The sequence below is a fragment of the Mixophyes fleayi genome, chromosome 6 (genome assembly GCF_038048845.1).
Source record: "Mixophyes fleayi isolate aMixFle1 chromosome 6, aMixFle1.hap1, whole genome shotgun sequence".
Taxonomy (NCBI): domain Eukaryota; kingdom Metazoa; phylum Chordata; class Amphibia; order Anura; family Limnodynastidae; genus Mixophyes; species Mixophyes fleayi.
This window is the reverse complement of record NC_134407.1, coordinates 31,248,440-31,270,314: the sequence shown is the minus strand read 5'-3', so window position 1 is coordinate 31,270,314 and position 21,875 is coordinate 31,248,440. Positions and strand designations below refer to the sequence as shown.

The following is a 21,875-nucleotide window of genomic DNA, read 5'->3' as shown; positions in this document are numbered from 1 at the left end:
AGAACATACAAACTTCACACAGGCCATGATCAGGAATCGAACTCGTGACTCCAGTGCTGTGAGGCAGAAGTGCTAACCACTGAGCTGCTGTTCTGCAGGTCAGCATGAGTCTCACGTCCATGAACACTCCTTTAGTGTATTCGGCCTACATTTGTACACCCCTTCCCATCTCTCCAGGCGCAGCCAGATGTAAGTGCCAGAAATATGCAAGTCTGCATATGAGCACACACGTGCGCCCACTTTCTGACAATGCGTAGAGGAATTTCACGCAAGATAAGCAAAGTGTTTACCTCCCACTTTCAATCGACCTCATAGTTTCTATTAAATGATCCTCATCTAGAGCTGTATATTGCCTTTAATGACTGTTTTATGTTCCACCATAAAACAATGACAGATAGAAACGTTGGTGGGGAGAGCAGTCAAGTGAGCACAAGAGGTGTTTCTTGCCTGCAGCAAAACTCAGCCACAACAGTGGAACTGCAGTAAGAAAGTGACAATGCCATGCTCCTGCTACTAAAGCTATGTCGGAATGCTGCTATTACTTTGTTAATGTTTATTATACGTTTGCGGGATACAGGTTGCCCTGGATTATGTTACAAACACCCTCATTTTTAGTTAGTATTATGTGCGGCCACTAGATTTATTTGATGTGACAGTTATCCATGTAGCCCAGCCCTTAGGCCCTTATGTCTGACCATTATATCATTTACCATAGCAGTGGATAAAATGAATCAAATATGGTTCTGTGAGCACACAGGGAGAAGTATGGGATGGCTCACTGGTTTTATTTCCTGCATCTAAAGAAATTGCCCTTGTTTGTGCTCATCGAGCAGAGGAATACAATCTAAAATTGAGAAACGTGATCACTGATTCCTATAATAAACAGTCATTCACATGATGGTAGTGGGCATAGATGATAAAAATAGTGTGTGCAGTAGCCATTGTGTCCCTAAAGAGCATGTGTACGGGTTGCCAGTTTACTGTTTAACATAGGGATCAGTGATCCTTGCTTCAAGTCCTGTTTGTGCTGTGTTCCCCACAGATTAAACAGAATGGATCATAGATGTTAGAAATAGCATCCAAGATCCTGTACACGTGGCCTTTAGGAAGTCTGGTTCTCTCCTTGTGGAATAAAGACAGAGCTATAAAAGTGAACTGATGGATAAAGCAGTGTAATTAACTTCTGTGTAAAAGTACCGTGCTCAGTCCGCTGTCCATGGTGCTGATCTTCGGTGTCCACATACAGTGACATCTGGGGGTAAATGTATGAAGCTGAGAGTTTTCCGGCTGGTTTGAAAAACCAATCAGATTCTAGATATCACTTATTTAGTGCAGTGTACAAAATGACAGCTAGAATCTGATTGGTTGCTATAGGCAACATCTCCACTTTTCAAACCCACCGGAAAACTCTCAGCTTGATACATTTACCCCCTGTTGTTTGTTTTCCTGCAATCTCTTATTTACTTTCTTTGAACCTTAAAGACTTTTTCAGAGTTTTGTGAAAAAATAAAGAACCAGTCAACCAAAACTAACGTCTCAGGAAAAATTTAATTGATGGACAATAGTTCTAAAAGCTAAATGTTAATTTATTAAAATATGACAATAAGGCTTATTAAATCACCTATCTCTGTAATCTATTAATAAAATCTCGACGAGGCAGCTTAGTGATACTTGGCTGTCTCTGCGATACTGCCCCAGAGCACGCAGGGTGACACTGAAAGACCAGACGGGTCTAATTGTAAAAAAATATATGGATAAAATGTTGTAAAACAATATTTTAAAAATATTGCCCAGTGAAAAAATTACACTATTTAAAGAATAAAGCATATTTTCATTGATTTTCTTCTGTTATCCTCATCCGAAGGTTGTGTCTGCACTGCCGCAATCCCTGTGAAATAGGCTTCCCCATGTGGAGGCTGCTTAATGTACAGGGTGAAGCCGTATTTCTGGTGAGAACAGCCATTGTCACTGCACATAGGGCTTTTTACAATGTAATAAATTGACCCCTTAGATTCCTTTATCTTTTACAGTTGCTTTTAAATTGGATTCTGATGTCTGAAGCTTCCATAAACCTTTAACACTGTTCACTAGAACATTTAAATGGAAATTTCAGTTATCTTAGTTATTTTTTGGTGTCATGTGTACAATGTAGAAATATGAGCAATATATATAAGCTGTGTTTGGAGATGAACAGGTTAATTCATATGTTGTGAGAACCAATAATGGTAGATCTGTAACATCTGCTGGTTCTTCTAAATGTTTCACAGTTCAACCTGTTTTTTTCAACACAAAATAGCAAAATTAGTAAAGCATCCTTCACTGTTAGCAGGGAAAAATCTTTAGTAAAATAATAACACTCCTTTTGATATGTACAGTCTGTTTAATCTATTGTCTCTCTATAACCCTATAGGAAGACATTGGTTTACTGTTACCTGCATTGACCACTCAATAGCTAGTGTCACAGTGCTGGTTATTCCCCAGATAGAACTACTTGTCTGGGATAGCTGTCAGAGACACATGAGGGCCCGCTAAGCTACTTAGTCCTAAGAGGATGGGACGTGAGGGAAAAAGCTGAAGTGGATGGGTTGGACAAGGTAGAATAATGAGAAACAAAGCCACGTTTGATGAGTTGGAGAATATAGAATCATGAGGGCCAAAGTTGATAAACAGGCAAACATAACAGGACTCTTGAAGCACCAGTAGAGAAATTAAATTACAACTTTGCTCTTGCACAATTGTTAATATTGAGGGCCTCATAAAGGCTGTATACAAGTGTGGTCTCTTGGTCCTACTTGTCTTGACTTTTATCAAAGTGCCAGTTGCAGTAAGTGAAAAAGAATGTGCAGTTACAGTGTTGAGGGTGTACTACCACCTGTTGTCTGTAGCTGGTATTGCGGCAGATCCTCCAATGTTGCCATCGTCCGTGTTGATGGTGCACTGCCACTTGTAGCTGTTATTGTGGCGTATCCTCGCAGTTAGTAATGATGCCCATAATATCAGTTGTACGTGTCTAATTCTTTTACTATTGTTGAATTTCCATGCACATGAACTGCAAAGGCCAGTCCTAACACGCATATGTAGGTTAAGGAAACGTTAGCATCTACTACTGAGAGTAATTATTCTTTCTTGCTTAGCTCGCTCAATGAGAAAGTAAAGTTCGGGAGACTTTTAAATGTTAACATTATTTTTAAATAGGCATCTCTCTGGTGAGATATGGAAACGTGCTAATTTCACTGAATTCTGATTGGATATTTTAATGCAAATCCTACCCATTTACTCATCTTTATTTATGTAGGTTTGGACAAAAAGACTGCATTATCAATCAGTCTGTTACCTACACATTTGTGCAATTTTTATTATGATTTTGCTTTCTCCCCAGTTTGTGTTCAATTTAACTTCCCTCAAAACTGTAGTAATGAATCGTGGACTTATTATTGGTTATGTTACACTTTCTTACTCTCACCAATTACTATTATTATTATTATTAGTATCATTTATTTGTTAGGCGCCACAAGGTATCCGCAGCGCCGCACACAGTACTAACAGTAGACTATACAGGGTGAAACCATACAGAACAATGAACAAAAAGTACCAATACTTCAGAATCTCTGGCTAGTCATATGCAATAAAAACGGAGCGGAAGAACAGGTATGGAGACAGGAGGGGAGGGGGCCCTGCTCATACGAGCTTACAGCCTAAGGGAGGGTAAACAGACCAGGCACAAGAGGAGCCAGTTGAGGCAAGGAGAGAAGGGAGGACGAGCAAAGGGAGGAGAAGGGGGTTAAGTAGATGGTTGGTAGGCTTTGAGGAAGATTACTATCAGATTGTTGCATGTGCAATTCCTATTTTGAATTATGGTGGGTATGTGTGAGGCAACAAATATGTTATCAGCCCTCTGACAGGTAAATGGTTAAATCTAGTGGTTGATCTTGTTGTATGCCCTCACTGTATGCGTCCAGGAATGTTAGACATACTGGCTGTGTTTGCTAGGACTGCTTGGGACTGTGTGGTATGTGATTCACCTTAGTGTCAACGGTTACATTGGTCTAGCAGGCAGTATACATGATTAGGTGTAGCTTTGCTGTGGTTCAGTAGTGTAGTCCTCAAATCTAGGGACATCTATGCTACTCTGCTCTCAAGCTTCTGTGCTATGGGGGAGGGCAGAGGTTCTAGCTAAATCTTGGGCGACAAGTATCATGTCACAGACACTAGTCTTAGATGGAGAAAAGAGTAATGAGAAATCTTACTGAATACTAACTGGTTATCTCCTGACATCTGAATTGTGCTTAAAGTAATCTGGAACCTGATTTCTCTCAACCAATCTACATAGACTATTCATTAAAGCACCTAAAAACTTTAATGTTGTTTTCCTGCAATTAAATGGCATGTTTAAGCATACGTTTAATTAGTATGTAAAGTTTAATATATGTGTTAGTATCAGTTATTTATTTTGTGCCATTATATTACAGTGCTGTAAAAAGTGAGATTTTTAAACGTTCACATTAGTCCGTGCCCCATTGGAGCGTATAATCTAAATTCGCTATCATACAAACATTAGAGTTCTTTTTAGTCAGCAGCCAACTAACCTACCAGTATGTTTTAGGACTGTGGGAGGAAACAGGAGCACCCAGAGGAAACATACGGACACACACACACGTAGAACATAAAAACTCCACACAGAAAGGGTTTTACTGGTGTAAAATATTGAGATGATATACTCTTTTGCAAGTGTGATGAGAAAGTATTATTTTTTCACTGAAATAATTACAGCTGTATCTGTGGTTACAGATTTTAGAAATATACTTGTGTGTTACCAGAATTTTATCAGGTGTCCAAGTGCTGGACCTCAGCCTTTTCCATTTAACACTAGACCAGTTGGTCTGCCCAAGATCTTCTAGTAATCACAATAGTGTCTAAGTAAGCCTGAGCAATCTCCTTATATCCCACTAGAATGCGGTCCCCCATTTGCTGGAAAGTGTCCCAGGCATTGTTCATCCTAAAGGGCATTGCTATGAACTGTAAAGCCCAAATGGTTTGCATGCTGACCACTCTATCAGCACTCTAATCATGGGTATCTGCAAGAATCTCTTGCTCAAGTCCATGGTGAGCATAAAGCAAGTATCACCAGCTGTTCTAGAAGCTAATCTACCTGGAATATGAGGTGCGTTTCAGCTTAAGTCACACTCTGGTTGTCAATGCAGACCCTGATGGTTTAGTGCGATTTGGTGCCAGCACAGTACTTGAAGCGCAAGGGCCATAGGAGTGAACTACAATCCCTATGGCCAGCATTTCATCTGTTTCCTATTTGATTGGATTTTGTAGCCATGGGACTGTCTGGTACTTAGGCTGCATGAACCCACAATCTACATAATGAGTGTTCCATGGCTCTAGCACCAACTGGACACCAGGCTGTACTTGTTATTGCACTATACCCTGCTTGATGTTATGAGTCCTGACACCTGTGACTGATTCCTCATGCTCATGGTTTTCCTTGACTATGGTGAGGTCTGCCTAACTTCTGTTTCAAGGGTGATCGTGTAATTGATATCCCCATGGAACTATAAAATCAAATATGGTCCTCCTAAGGCTGCCTGAAGTTTGTTCCAGCAAGTGGCATCAGCAAGCACTTGTTACCCTATGTCCACTTCTCTACTCCTGGCCTGGTGGCCATATTCCCTTATTACTACTCTGCTCTTCTGAAGGTGGATATCTCTAACAGGTCCTTCAGCCTGTCCTTGAGCTTTATTACATAGTCTACAATGGAGACCTTGTTGTTAGTGCCACTCCCCACTCCAACTCTTTCTGACTATGTCAAGCAGGCTCTGGACCCTCTTCCCTACACAGAACCTTTTGGGCAGTTCTCTAGCAAAGAAAAGCTGCTGCAGGGAGTCAATACAATCCTTAATCTCCTAACTTACTTATGTCTGCAGCAAATGTCTGAGGGTCTTGTTGAATCAATCACACAGTCAATTAGTCTCAAATGGCCTCACTTTGAACTTCTCCCAGAGACTCTGCATTAACTCTCCTTTGAACTGTGCCACCTGATCTGTTACTCCCTCGCTAGGGAATCCCACCCAACTAAACACATCCATTAATGCTTGGGCACAATATTCTGCATGAATGGATGTAGGAGACACAATAGACCTCTTTGGGGACAGCATTATTAGGTAATTCATTAAGCTGTTCTTATTCAATGGGATCCAGCTTTCTCCATTTGCTGACGGCATTAGGCTGCTGGTGAACAGAAACGAGTCTTTTCAGTGGACGATGGTCAACTCCGGGGCTCCCAGAGCAGTCCCAGTATCATCAATTACAGCAGTGTTTTTATTATGCATCACTGTGATTTACAGTGATTTATATTGATTGTCACCGCATGCTATTAATAAACAGGGGCCTGATTCATTAAGGATCTTAAATGAAGAGGATCCTTATTTCAGTCTCCTGGACAAAACCATGTTACAATGCAAGGGGTGCAAATGAGTGTTCTGTTTTGCACATACGTTAAATACTGACTGTTTTTTTCATGAAACACACAAATACTTGATAGCTTATTTGTACACTGGAATTTAAAGTTGACATTTGTGTGTTACATGAAAAAACAGTCAGTATTTAACTTATGTGCAAAACAGAACACTCATTTGCACCCCTTGCAATGTAACATGGTTTTGTCCAGGAGACAAAATAAGGATCCTCTTCATTTAAGATCCTTAATGAATCAGGCCCCAGATCCCTAAATGCACTAGATTCTTATACCTCAGTGTAATACAACAGCATCTACATAATTGTTTTTTGTATTATCTTTGGAACTGGTTTGAATAGTGAGAACAAAGTTTTACATGTAGTCCTTTATCAATGTATTACTTTAAGAACAGCAATGTTATCTTACTCCTGATATCTCTGTTCTCATTTTCTTTTGCTACCCTATAGCTCATGACTATCCAGAAAGAGGACTCCAAAGTGTCTTTCTTCTTGAGATCCACAATTGAAATAGCAGTTATTTAAATAGAACAAGAGTGACTATGTATATTTAATTTACAATATAAAAAAAAACAAATATATAAAGTGACAAGAGTACGTTGCATAAAAAAACAGGGATAAAAATGCAGGGATTGCCATATTGTTAATGGCAAAAAAAAACAGCATTATGGCATACACAGCCACTGAGGTGTAACAGACGCCAATGCTCTCTTGATCTCTATTTACACATAAATGTAACAAGTAGATGGTATTATGTAGCAGACATAAAACTGATGACGGTAGACACAATAAGCTAGAGAAGCAGAATGCAGGAAAGCATAAGGAAGCAGCATAATATAATCATGTATGCATGTAAATGTCTACACTTTCACCTAGGGGAAATCTCCTTGAAATGGAATCTGTAAACTTGGTAATTATACATAATAGCAGAACACACTGGATAATAAAAATGAATGGATGGCTTAGAATGGGGAGGTTCTAATGTTGCTTTCTCTATGTTTGCTGCTAATTTCTTCTAAATATCCTTATTCATGAGCATCTATGTGATTCTAGGCTCTGAATTGTTTTTAAAGGTCTACCTCTTGTGACGTTAGTCTCCCTATGCTTCCTCTGTGGTTTATACGAGGGAATAACAAGGGATTAACCCCTCAGGGGCCAGGGAGTTTGCAACCCCTACTGCATCCCTGGAATCTCTGGTCGTGTAAACTGAATCTGGCTGGCAGACAAATAAGAAGTATCCATGGATCAAACTGTGCTTAAATGTTCACTGTTCCACGCTTTTTAGCCACTTAAGCTCTCTCACCGTCTTGTGGCAAGACCTTGGTACTAAATCATTGTATTTTGCAGGAATATAATGCATATGAAATTGTGGTTTCAAAATGAGCAATGTGTTGCATTTCATAAGTGTGTATTCACACAGCGTTATCATATTTATATGTTTGCAAAAACCACTGCATCCCTTTTAAGCCCTGCTGTGTTATAAGGATTTAATATAAGTTGTCTGATTCTGTGTTAAGTGAAGGAGAAAACCTGGTAGAGGTTGTCTCTTTAAATCAGATCTGCAGTGTTGATGGACCCTCTAGCAGGCATGGTAAGAACCATTCTCACCTCTGCAGCAGGGAGCTTGACCATATAGACTTACACATGCAATGAAAATGCTTTTCCCTTTTAATATGCACTCTACCAGTCTTATTTCCATGGTTACAGCTCCCGCTTGTATGGTTGCTTCCATTCTGCAGGGAAAAAAAAGGAAGAGAGCACATATTCTTAGGGCTGTAGTTTAAAACGTATTGAAAGCAGCCCTGTTGTGACTTGCATTTTCAATTTTTCTTTTTTTTTTCCCCCCTGTTCTCTCTCTCTCTCTCTCTCTCTCTCTCTCTCTGATGTACAGAACACAGTAGCTGTCGCTTCCATTCATTTGCCACAGTCTGCCTTTGCACAGTCTCCATCATTGCAATCTGTTGATAACTCCAGTTGCAAGCTACAGCTTATTGTCTTTCGGAATGGAAAACTCTTTCCGATCACTGGGAACACATCGTATCTTGCAGATCAGGGAAAACGTCGGGCGGTTGCTACACCAGCTCTGCTTTCTAAAATAGGTAAGTTGCTCTTTTTTCCATGTCTTCTGTAACACAAAAGTGCCTGGTCTATGCAGATGTGTAGCAGAAAAAGGGGTACCAAACGGATGTTAATGCAGCCACTTGTTTAAGAGTACACAGGCATTTAAACACTTTCATGGTCTGGATAAGTTATATTACTCCACCGTGGAAAAGAAAACAAACAAACTTGCATTTAATGGCATGTCGGCACAGATCACAGATAACACTAGACAGGCTCACGAGCCAAATGTAATAATCAAACTGCTTTAATTAGAAAAGTAACTCCGGTTATTGCAGTAAAGATGAATGGTAGTATCTTGCTTCTTGCATATTAATGTCATTCATGCAGTTGTACGAGGTGTAGGGGAAGAAGGATTCGCAACCTCTTGCTTTGAATCTGATACACATCTTCATTTTGCAATATTATTGAAATATGCTAGGCTTATGAATGGCTATGGAAGCATACAAGTATTTACAGTTGATATTTAATAAATTACTTGTTTTATAAAATGCTATAGGTGCACAGTAGTTGAGTTAAAAGTAGAAACACATCAGAATTAAGGGTATCAGTCCAATTAATTAACATCAAACTTTTGGGAATGGAATGTGACCTTTGTCGATAATACTACAAAGAGTTGCCTGTATTGATACTTCTAACATGTTTACAAAATCTTAAATTACAATTACCCTCATCAGTACTTCTAAATGTGCCTACTGTGCTTTTCTCAAACATTTATCTTTTTATTTTTTATTTTTATTTTTTGCAGATGGGTACAATTTTGGAATCCTCACTCATCCACTGACCATAGCCCTGAGACACTTTACAAGAGGCGTAGACCCTATTGCTGCCTTTTGGGATTTTGACCTTCTTGATGGACATGGGGGCTGGTGTGGAGAAGGCTGCCACATAATTACCTCTGCGGGCAACATAACCACCATTCAGTGCACTCACTTCGGTAACTTTGCAGTGCTAATGGTGAGTACGTAAACAGGCAGTGCCAACACAGCCAAATAATCCAATAATTGTGCAGTGAACTGTGTGTTAACATCCGTTCCTTGCAAGTAACCACTCTTTCAATTTGCATTTGATTTTCCTGATAAAAAGTTAATAGGTGGTGAATGATCGAGCCCCCTCCTGGGGTTGACTTCCTTAATTGTTTAACCTCTTCTGCACTGGCAGGACAAGACATGCCGTACTTTGCCATGTTCTGCCAGCTATGAATGGATTTACAACTGGCCTCTTTACAAGAGATTTGCAGAGCTTTGTCCCGGAGTATAGGGCAAATTGATTAGCATCAGACAGTTATACATTGCAGGACTGCACCCGAGATGGTTGTCTGCTTTGTTCCTGGCTTGCACTGTGTTGATCATACTAATTAGTTGCAGGGATACCGCAATGTTGAATCATTTAATAAATAGAATGGTTAGGATTTAAATCCACCGTTGAAGCTGTAGCAGAACGGACGTAGATAGACTGAGCATTTCTTTGCATTGGTTATGGTTAAAAAAATAACTTTCATTGCTTTTTATTTTTACAACGAAAGCGTAGGTTCAGAGCAGATTCATGGGTGCTGTAGTGCTGAACAGCTGCCTGTATGGATGGCTTTCATTGCAGTCATTTACTATCCCTTGACAGAAAGTTATATCATTGGCTAAAAAATACATATGGTGGTGGCTGTATTTATTTTCGGGTTGTGTTGCTTTGTTGTTTGTACGAGGTCATTTGAGTTTTAATCAGACTAATTTCAACAGTTCTTCTGTTTCTTGGGCCAATCAAAGTCATTGTGTGCAGAATGCAGCAGATGTATTAGTTGGTTGTGTTACGCTTAGGCTGTTTGTATTAAGTTGCGCTGCTTTTTTTATGCATTTGGAAAGGACAGGCTCAGACGACAGTGAGGTTGTGAGGACGTGTGCAGAGAATTCCAAGCTGCTGCAGTCAGTCAGAACACAGACGTCAGACCGATATGAGTGGGGGCTATGACCAATGCCTGAGACTTTATTCATGTGATCATTTGGCGTCTACTTTATGAGAAACCAAATTGATTGTGGGTTTACTAGATGATCATCCATGGAAAAAAAAAAGTGGTGCATATGGCGTTTGCAATATTACTTTCCCTGCAGAAAATCAGAATACAGAAAGCTCAGGCCATCATTTCACTGCATTTGGTACACAGCATAGAATGTTTAGAACAGGCTTAGGCAACCTGTGGCTCTTCAGTTGCTGTGGAACTACAAGACACAGCATTCTGGACGTTGTAGTTCCACAGCTGGAATGTCAATGTTTGCCTACCTCTGGATTTGGAACAAGTGTATACACACTGCTTCCCCTCTCTCCCTCTGAACATAATTGTTTTGTTATATTTTCTTCATGGTGTTTTTCTTGTAATAAAAGATGTTATATATTTCATTAGAATACAATTTATTTGACTGTGAGTTCACACAATTAAACATGTCCAGTTGCAATCTCCCACATGGCTAATTTACATAGTTTTCATTTGGCTCAGTGGAGCCTGTTTGTGAGCACTATGACCTACAGAGACTGATTAACAATACACAGATGAAGGAGGCTTTATTGGAGCAATTAGAGTGCTCAAAGTGAGACTCATGTTTAATCTGGTCACATGCTGTTAATTGGAGCAGAGGTACTTTGGAATATAGGCAACAACTGTACTCCCATTTCAGCGGACCATGGCGCCAGATTTTGCCCACTGGAACTATAAAAGTCTTTTCCGTCTGTGTTTTATATATTGTAATACTTAAATAATTTATTTTATTATAAATCACTTTGTTGAGGATATATGTGTTTTTAATACACTTTTATCTGTATGATGCCCAACATGGGGCAAAAACAAATACCATTACAGCTGCACTAATATTTACTAAGTAAATTTTACTAAGCTTCTCCCTAAGCCGGGCTCCTACTGGTTGTTCTCAAAGCCGAGACCAAAAACCAATAGTCTGAGCAGGAGGACCAATTACAAGCCCCAGTCAAGACATCGCAGCTTGTGATTGGCTTTCCTGTTCAGAAACCCCCTCCGCCGCCAGTGGAGCTGCGGGAAAAACAGCTGCACAAAGCAGTCTTGCGGCTCGTGCTAGGGTAGGATAAGAGTAATAAGACTGATCACGTATGTGGTAGTGCTGCTTTAAAGTAATGAAGGTGACTCAGAATCGTAAACCGTTACATGACTAGTGATCCGAGATTGTTTATAATTCTTGGCCTAGTTGTTACTAAGGTCCTTCTCTCTGCTACATTGAATAAAAGAACAAACAGAAACTAATTGCTTGGATGACATTTATGCCTTTCTGCAGGATAATGTTAGAACGGTCATGGCTGCCAGAAACCGACAAATGTAATCGCAAGATTCTAAGGATACGGTGTAGAAATCAAAAGAATTGCTACAGACATCTGTCATAAAACCTTAAAAAGGTTAAGCTGATAAAGCTCATGACAAAATATATATAGGGAAATTCATCAATTGTGTCAAAAATCCAGACTGGTTTTTTTTTTAGACTGGAAATGATGGTGCCAGTATATTAAGCAGTAGATCACAAAAAAAGCAGTCAGGTCTTCAGTCAAAGGGAAAGACTTATCAAGCCTTCCATAAAGGAAAAGTGGCGTTCTTACCCATATTCCCATCCGATCAGATTCTAGCTATCATTTCTCTAGTACATTCTAGAAAATGATTGCTAGAGTCTGATTGGTTGCTAAGGGCAACACCTCCACTTTTTTTTTTTTTTAGAAAGTTCGATAAATCTACCCCCAATAAACTCAGACACTGGGGTTTATGTAGTAATATGATGCAATGTCCAGAAATGTGCAGTCACCCATAGCAGTCATTCAGATGTTGGCTTTCCCTCTCTACATCAGTGATGGGTAACACGTGGCCCTCCGAGCCTTCACCTGTGGCCCCAGCTCCTTCCTGCTTTACTGATTTGTTTGTTACAGCTTGTAACACTTAATTAAAATGCCTGTTTATATGTCGTTACAGATAGGTGTCTATTTCTTTAATTAAATGTATTGTTTTATCTTAATACTGAGATTAAGGGTAATGTGCGGCCCCTGAAGTGTATCAGGTTGCCTATCACTGTTCTTCATGGTACTGCCAGCTGTATAATGGATGCAGTGGGTTATAGCACGTTGCACCATTGTATATGCTGGCACTGTAGTATTTCCGTGTGAAATTACTGACTCAATCCTCATCTGGCATTGCCATCTCATGAATATACTAGCAGTAGTATTAATACTCCGGAATATGCCCACAGTAGTAGATATGATAGTAGCATGTACGGTAGTAATAATGTTCTTCTACTAGTGATAGGAGTAATACACCAGTACCAGTAGCAATGTGCCATCAGGAATGTCCAGGAATACGCCCTGGCAGCAGTACTGCTGTACGAGTATATGCCATCCGCTTCATATTGACTATGGGTACACAGCCAGTTAGAAGCTGGTGCTGCACACTTGTAGTTATGGACAATATTAAACACAACTGGACCCGGGGCAGACATTAGTAGGGCCTCCGGTAAAGTGAATGCTGGAATCGTGGCTAATCGTAATTTGACACTGTTGCACTAACCAGTCATTGCACATAGCCCTATTATTTATTATATATTAAACTCTGCTTCCTACAGCTACTATAAGCAGCTCTGCTAAATGATTTAATGATCAGGAGGGCGCTATAAACCGTGTTAGAAGAGACAGGTGATATTTGTGTTTTGGATAGAGATGGTCACTGACCCCCGTGTTTTGGTTTTGGTTCTGGTTTTGGATCTGGATTACCTTCGTGTTTTGGTTTTGCAAAACCGCCATTGCGTGTTTTGGTTTTGGTTTTGTTTGGTTTTCTTTTGCCATTTTTGAAAAAAATACAATTTTTTTGTTCTAAAATAACCTAATTTAGTGCTCAACAAGTTTCTTGGATAAGTGAGGTAATTCTTAAGCTAATAAATTATCCAAAAAACAGTTTAATCCCTGGTAGGTCGTCCTTAATTCGAACACTTGCCTGCAAATTATACATACAAACCTGGTTGTCTACCTCCTCCATCTTTGATTATTGGCAATGTAGCCATCGTCTTTGGGTGTATATAACACCCTCCACTTGTAGTTGAATAGAAAAAATAAAGCCTGCATAGACTGTGGAATTAAAAAGTAAAAATAAATGGACCACGGTAGTTTGGTGGCTATCTATGCCCCCCCCCCCCCCCCCGCCCTCCACTTGTAGTTGAATAGAAAAAAAAAAAACAGCCTGCATAGACTGTGGAATTAGAAAGTAAAAATAAATGGACCACGGTAGTTTGTTATCTGTCTGCATCAGACCCCCTCTCCTCTAGGAGTAAAATAGAAAACTATTCAGCCGTTATATAATCTAGAATATAAATAGAAATTGAGAAAGGCAATTTGGTATCTGTCTGCATCATAATCATCAACATCATCATTAGCGCCCTCGTCGCCTACACAAATCTCCCCCTCATCCTCTTCTAATTCAAAAGTGGCATCCTCAATTGGTGTATCACCGGCTACACTCGGGCTGTTCAGGCACACATTAGCAGAACTGCTGAAAGGGCCCTTCTTTATGGGTACACTAACAGAATGCTCACGATTAGACATTCCACTGTTGGATGGACTCTCCACAGGGATTGGTGTCATTTCTGATTCAGAGCAAACATTATCCTCTAATGCCTTACTGTTATCTTGCAGCTCGGCTATGACGCATAACAGTAGTTGTGCATCACTTGTAGGCTCGGTAACATTTTTGGATCTGCCACTAATAGAGCAAGGTGAAGGCCTCATTCTCTCTTTGCCACTGCGTGTGTAGAATGGCATGTTGGCAATTTTTTTTTTCAATCGGCACTTAACTTTTCCTCAGTTCTTTTTCGCTTCTTTTTCGCTTCAACACAGTAAATTTTTTTGGGGTGTGGGTTTTTTGGACTGATTTCAAAACACTGTGTAGTTTGACATCGCCTTGCCCAGATGACGTACTGGAAACACTACCATCATCTATGCACAATTATGGGGGACACCCCAAAAGCACTGGAGAGTGCTAAAAATTATTTGGTAAATCTGCTGACAGATAATACTTTGGACAGCCAGAAATATTTATGCACAATTATGGGGGACACCCCAAAAACACTTGGGAGTGCTAAAAATTATTTGGTAGATACTGCTGACAAATATGAATTTTGACAGCCAGAAATATTTATGCACAATTATGGGGGACACCCCAAAAGCACTGGGGAGTGCTAAAAATTATTTGGTAAATCTGCTGACAGATAATACTTTGGACAGGCAGAAATATTTATGCACAATTATGGGGGACACCCCAAAAGCACTGGGGAGTGCTAAAAATTATTTGGTTAATCTGCTGACAGATAGTAATTTTGACAGGCAGAAATATTTAGGCAAAATAATGGGGGACACCCCAAAAGCACTTTGAGTGCCAAATATATAAAAAAATAAAACTCTTCTCTTCTCTAGCGATTTTTGTTAGCACAATTGGAATCAGAATATTGTATTCTCTGTCCCTGCTCTAATCAGCCTGTGACTACACCCTGCTCTCTCCCTCTGTCAAATGGTGATGAATTGCTGTAAAGGCGGGTATTTATAATCTTCAAGTATTGCGAGAACCGAGCCCCGAGATCCGACGACGTCACAATGACGTTCGGCCTCGATTTGGATTCCGAGCAGGCGGGAGAGTACCGAGCCTGCTCGGCTCGGTACTCTGATAGGCAAAGTTCGGGTGGGTTCGATTCTCGGGGAACCGAGCCCACCCATCTCTAGTTTTGGACAAACTACAGATCCGGATAGAAAGCACAAGTTGAACAGAAATAGTGGACTTTTTGTATCAGGAATAGATCACTCTTTAAATCTGTTTACATTGGAAATAAATAATACAGATTATCTTAATGAACATGTAGTTTCAGGTCTGGACAGGTCATGCGTTACAGTGACAGGGGCCTCCCATATCATGCTTTTAGGCTGTCTTGCAGCAAGTGTGGGTGGAAGTGGTTTTCTGCCCAGCCACCACGTCACTTACCGTTCCTGACACTTCAGAGAGTGTAGCAAGGAGCTGCATGCTCCCATCTTACTAAGGAAACATCCAAATAGACTTCATTTCATTTTCTGTAGCTTAAGTATACACTGTAAAGAATAAACAGACTGCATTTACATCTAGATAAGTACCGTCATTTATTTCGAATGTAAACAGAACTAGTGATCTACTCCTGATATCAAAAGAAAAGCCATATCTTGTGGCATATATAATATGCAGAGTCACATCTGGATCCAAAGCCTAATTTATAAAGCCATAACAGGTTCTAAACGTACCAGATTCTGGTTGGTTACCATTCAGCTGCTATCAGTCTACCAGTACCGATCAGACTATGAGCCCTATTGGCTGATAGCTGCTTCTGGTCGGTAGCAGGAACCTGAACAGCTATGAGCTAATGATAGGACTGGCTGATAGTACAAAAGGAAGAATAGTGTGAGGTGGGTGGGTTTGATTGGCAGTGAGAGAGTAATGAGTAAAAAAGATTTGGGAATCCCTGTTGCCCAGATTGTCCTCACCCCCATCAACACTGTCCCAGGTCATAGGTGCTTAATACTGCATCTTTTTCTGTTTATTACTGCTGGTATACTTCAACTTCTTTTATCGACCTTCTAATTTACACTCAATAAAATGTTACAAGGAGCTAGTGACATCACTAAGGCATGACAATATTGCACTGCATTTCACTGCCTCCTAGAATGCAGTGAGTACATTATGTTAGAAACGTATTCCTCGCTCCTGTTCTCAATCGCAGCCGCTGCTCTGTTCTTCCGGGCGGTGCGCGGCTGTCATGTGACAGTGTAGGCGGGGAATTTGAATTCCTTTCCTCTATATCTTGCCCACTCTGACACTCTGCCTGTGTCAGAGCAACAAGTTACAGCTTGGCGTCTGGCTTTCTCCCTCTGTGTATCCTGTGCTGCTTCCTTGTGTTTCCTCCATGTATGACCGCTGCCTTGTTTGACCATTGCTACTGGATTATGCTACTGCTCCTTCTCCTGTGTATCCGACCCGGCTATTCATATTGACTATTCTGCTGCCTGAGTTCCTCTGTGTATCCTACCCGACTGACATCCTGTGTATCTGACCCGGCTATCCACATTGACTTTTCTGCTGCCTGTTCCTCTGTGTAACCGAACCGGTTATTATTATAGTCCTTCCACTGCCAGAGTATCAGTGTATCTGACTCTGCGACTCTCCTGACTGTGGCATCTCTTCTGTGTATCCAACCCGGTGTACTACTGAAACGTGACAGGATTCCTCCTTGTGTGCTGTGCTATCACAGCTAATGATCCTGCCGTGCTTTTCCGCTTCAGGGTCTGCTCTCCGGATCTCTCATTTACAGCCTCTCACCTATTACGTCAGAGGGCTAACCTAGGGGCCACGACCTGCGGGCCTCCGGCAGCAAAACCCATCCCACCTTGCAGCGGTTCTTGGTGAAAACCGGGGGGGGTGGTCCGTTAGAATCCGCGTCTTAGGAAGGCCAGTGTCAACTCTGACTAATAGAAGTCTCCCGTGAGACATAACACATTATTTCCATGTGCATTAAATGTAGAAGGATATTAGATGGTCCAATCAATAGTCTCTCCTTGTGTAGGTCGTGATCTGCAAAGCTGGACATCACATTGTGCTGCGAATTAGTCTCAGTTGCTAGTTTTGTCCTTTCTGATTACATTAACAGAAAGTTCTGTATGGAATTGCTGTAATCCCAACCATAAATATACAACCGAAAGGCTAATGGCTTATCTGTATAGGTCATGGATTCTTGAATCTCAACTCATGCTATAGTGGAAGTGTTGGACGAAGGACTCATACTGGGAGCTCTCTCATACCCTCCTACCCCTCAGGATTCCCATCCTATGGTGCTGCATCCCCCCCAACTTCTTACCTTGCAGGTTGCCTCTCATGCTCTCCCTTTTCTGTGTTAACTAATGAGAAAGGGGTCCCCCTGGGGTGGCCAGCGCTCAATTTAGGGGCATCGGGAAAATAAAAAAACTAAGTGACTGACATAATGTCACTCATTCAGTGTTTGAGGCCCTGAAATGTTGGCACTCTAGACACCAGTCTTAGTTAGTCTAATTGTAGCGCCAACCCTTAGTGGAGGGTCATGCTTTGTGATATCTTCATGTAATGATCAGTGTTCCAGTTTTGAACAATCTAAAGTACATACAGTGGTCTATTTCCACCTGCCAACCAACACATACAGCATTGACTCCACCCCTCCTTCCAAAACATTTTAAACTTAAACCCCATTCTGATGGTTGGCGTTACAAGTTACAAGGGATTTGCATGGTTGCTCTGCTAGTGAGGAAATCAATGAAACTGATATAGAATGTTGGGCTTCCATCCAATAGAAATCACAGTTATATCAGCAAATAATACTGCTATGATTTCAGACAGTGAAGTTCCAGTACTTTCATATGGTAACTGTAACAGATTTCATTTGTCACAAAGCAACACTGATTTTGACAAATTAAGTCACTGGTGTAAGGGGAGAGTACAGCTGTGTTTCAGAGTGGATAACCATTCTGTGCCCATTAGTTGGACAGTGCTGGTCTGTGGGATTATCCTGCAAGGTTCTGAGTCCCTGGAACTAAAGCCATAATAATGTTGTAATGATATGTTGAGGATTAACCATATTTTATAGATTCCAGATAGCTGTGTGTTCTGTGGCCTGCAGAAAGGTGCCATATTTCTGTGGAAGACTGTCACATTAATCTTCCACTATGCAAAATGACTACAGCGTACGCCCCCTCGCTGCACAGTGGATGCTGTAGTGGCCAAGCGGACACTTTTTGGCGGGCAATGGTAGAGTTTACCTACACAGACTTTTATATCAGGCTCATAAGCATTATGACTTTTGTAGAAAATAGGAACTTGGGAATTTAGGTCTCAAAGCAGCATTTACGGGTGGCATGCAAATGTCTCCTTAACTGGATTTAACTCGGTAATTGAATCGTGACTCCTTTAAAATGATGCAAATCCTACAGTGTTTGGTAATGATTCACAAACCACTCAGATCAATTGTTCTGGTTTATTGACCTGTGTGTTTGTCTTGTCACCCTTAAACTTATAGTATAATTGGATGCCCCTGTTCAGCCTTGCAGGCTTCATCTTACCTAAAGATACCTAATGTAAATTGGATTAGCAGTCGGTGACACTGTAGACATAATTTGTACACTATGGTTTATTTATGTTCACCTTAGTTATGGGTTATTCATTCATGTTTAGCAAGTGTGCTGATTCTTATCAGGTAATAGGCACGTAGTATGCAGACATTTTTTATTGTGAATGTGAACTCGCTGTAAGCAGATCCATACTCGTCAATTGATTTCTTTAATGACCAGCTCTAGTTCACCTACTTTACTATTTATTATGCTGGAATGAATAATATTTTCTCTTTTGTAATTTTAATCAATCTCTGAAATAACAGTTTAGCTCAGTGTTATCTCCATAGTTAATGTTCCTGCTATGGTTGCCCTCTGCTATTGTATAAACACAGAATCAAAGAAAATATTTGTTCATCATTACAGCACTAATTATCCCAAGTGTAATTTTCATCTCTTTTCCCCTGCCTGTGAAAGATACTGTTTACTTCTACACTGGAGACTAATAATTTGTATATGTTAAAAGAAAAATCTAATGTATTAGGTCACAGTTACAGTGAAGCTATCACAGCGAATTACAATACTGTGATTCAGTCAGGCTATGAGTTATGCCAGAAATAGGTGCACAGTTACATTTTAAATACATCTATAAAGGACCACTACACATAATGTTTGATGTTCTTTATATAAAAGACCTGGAAATAATAACGATAACAAATATGTATGCCAAATTTTCAGGTGCCTATCAGTCAGAACTAATGATATTGGAGATAAGATTTTCGTCCTGGGAAAGTCCCTTGTCTACTCACACCAGATTTCCTCTTAATAAGACCATACAAAAACTATCTAAGTGTAAAATAAGGGCAATAGCATGCAGCGAGATAATTCATTATGTCATATATTAACTAGATCAACATTTATGGAAATTATTTAATATATACACCAACCAGTCACAACATTAAATCCATCTGCTTGATATTATGTAGGTCCCCCTGGTGCCACCAAAGCAGCTATGACCCCTCGAGGCATGGACTCCTAAAGACCTCTGAAGGTGTCCTGAGGTATATAAGATGTTAGCAGCAGGTCCTTTAAGTCCTGTAATTTGCGAGGTGAGGCCTCCATGGCTCTGACTTGTTTTTGCAGCGCACTCTACAAATGCTCGTTCGGATTGAGATCTGGGGAATTTGGATGCCAAGTTAACAACTTGAACTCTTTGTCATGTTCCTCAAACCATTCCTGAACAATTTTTGCAGTATGACAGGGCACATTATCCTGCTGAAAGAGGCACTGCCACCAGGGAATACCGTTGCCATGAATGGGTGTACTTGATCTGAAACAATGTTTAGGTAGGTGGTATGTGTCAAAGTAACATCCACATGAATGCCAAGACCCAAAGTTTCCCAGCAGAACATTGCCCTGAGCATCACACTACATCTGTCGGCTTGCCATCTTTCCATAGTGCATCCTGGTGACATCTGTTCCCTAGGTAAATGATGCACATGCACCCGTGATTAAAGAGAAAACGTGATTCCTCATATCACGCCACCTTCTTCCATTTTCTTCCATTGCTCCATGATCCAACTCTGGTACTTATAGCAGTGGGCAGGGGTCAGTATGGGACTCTGACTGGTGTGCGATGCACTGTGTGTTCTGACACCTTTCTATCATAGCCAGCATTAACTTTTTCAGCAATTTGTAGCTCTTCTGTGGGATTGGACCATACGGGCTAGACTTCACTCCCCAGACGCATCACTGAGCCCTGGACAATGATGCTGGTTCACAGGTTGTTTTTCCTTGGATAACTTTTAGTAGGTACTAACCACTGTATATCAGGAACACCCCACAAGACCTGTCGTTTTGAAGATTCTCTGACCCACTCATCTAGCCATCACAATTTGGCCTTTGTCAAAGTCACTCAGGTCCTCACATTTGCCCATTTTTCCTGCTTCCAACACATCAACTTCAATAACTGATTGTTCACTTGAAAAAGAGATAGAGAGCCAAGGGACAGAATGTACCTTGCACCTGACGAGGTGCATCTCTGCCATGGGACAAGGGTACGGGGGAGCGGTACCAAGAGGTGAAGGAGGGGGTGCCAGGGTGGATGGGTATTGGGCAGGGAGTGGGAGTAAAGGAGGAAACTTTTTAAAATTAATCTGAGATATAGATACCATAATTAACATAATAGCAGAAAAAAAGGGGCATTGTTAAAAATTAATTCTAACACTTTACTGCTCCCAAGTCAAAAATACTCCTCACTTAAGGCTAGCTCTTTACATGTGCATCCATGAGAACAAATAGTAAAGTATATATTATACCATTAAGATATTTGCTTTCATTAGTCCTAACCACAACTTTCACTAGCTTGATCAACGTTTGTTATGAGTAACCTCAAATTTGTGCTAATTGGCCATATCCGTAAATAAACCTAATCCTGTGCATAAAGTGTGTTTGCAGAGTCAGCACAAAATTAAATATTCTATATATTTAGCTAGTTTGTTTTGGTTTGTGCCCCCCTCTCAAACTCTGTGATCCCCAAAACTAGCGAAGATAGCAAACCTTTAATTTACTGCGCTGCTCATGTGTCATAATACTTTATATTTGTAGATATTTTGCAAATGGTTGGTTTATAAATGATTTTTGATAAAGGTTAGTTTCTGTAAACTGGGGAAATTATAAGCTACTACTGGCTTTAAATTTCATAAACACATAACATAGTCCCTCCTCCGCAGCCTGAAGTGCTGGGAGTACTTAGTGATAATAATAATAATAATAATAATAATAATAATAATAATAACTATAATAATAATACATTTCCAGATGGAATCTTCTTCCTAAGTGTCTATAGAAAGACACTTAGGAAGAAGATTCCACTCTCTCATCTGAAATATCTCATGATTATACATAACTGAATCTATCGATCTATCTATCGTACTGTACGATATCGTTCTGTCATTTACAAAAGGCAGACATTATATTGATGGAGGTGCTTCCCTATCTTACACCACTCTGGGGCTGTTCAGGAGCTGCAGCCTCTCTGGCTGCTGTGGAGGACTAGTAGGTAACAAATGTTCTTAGAATTCAGCAGACAGGCAGCAAACTCCTCTAACATGTTGTTCTTTATCATGGAGCTTTTTATCCTATAGATCCTT

The 21,875-nt window shown here is 40.4% G+C and overlaps 1 protein-coding gene across 4 annotated transcripts in view; it reads left to right on the top strand.

Moving 5' to 3' along the window:
- Window positions 1-21,875, top strand: part of ADGRA1 (adhesion G protein-coupled receptor A1) — a 493,506-nt gene that overhangs the window by 317,532 nt on the left and 154,099 nt on the right. For 3 of the 4 annotated variants that reach the window (XM_075216183.1, XM_075216182.1, XM_075216184.1), the window contains 2 exons: window positions 8,369-8,576; window positions 9,344-9,552. In XM_075216183.1, the coding sequence (XP_075072284.1) occupies window positions 8,369-8,576; window positions 9,344-9,552 (417 nt within the window). Of the gene's footprint in view, window positions 1-8,003; window positions 8,069-8,368; window positions 8,577-9,343; window positions 9,553-21,875 lie in introns of those variants that run through there. The other variant, XM_075216185.1, reaches the window with a different exon arrangement.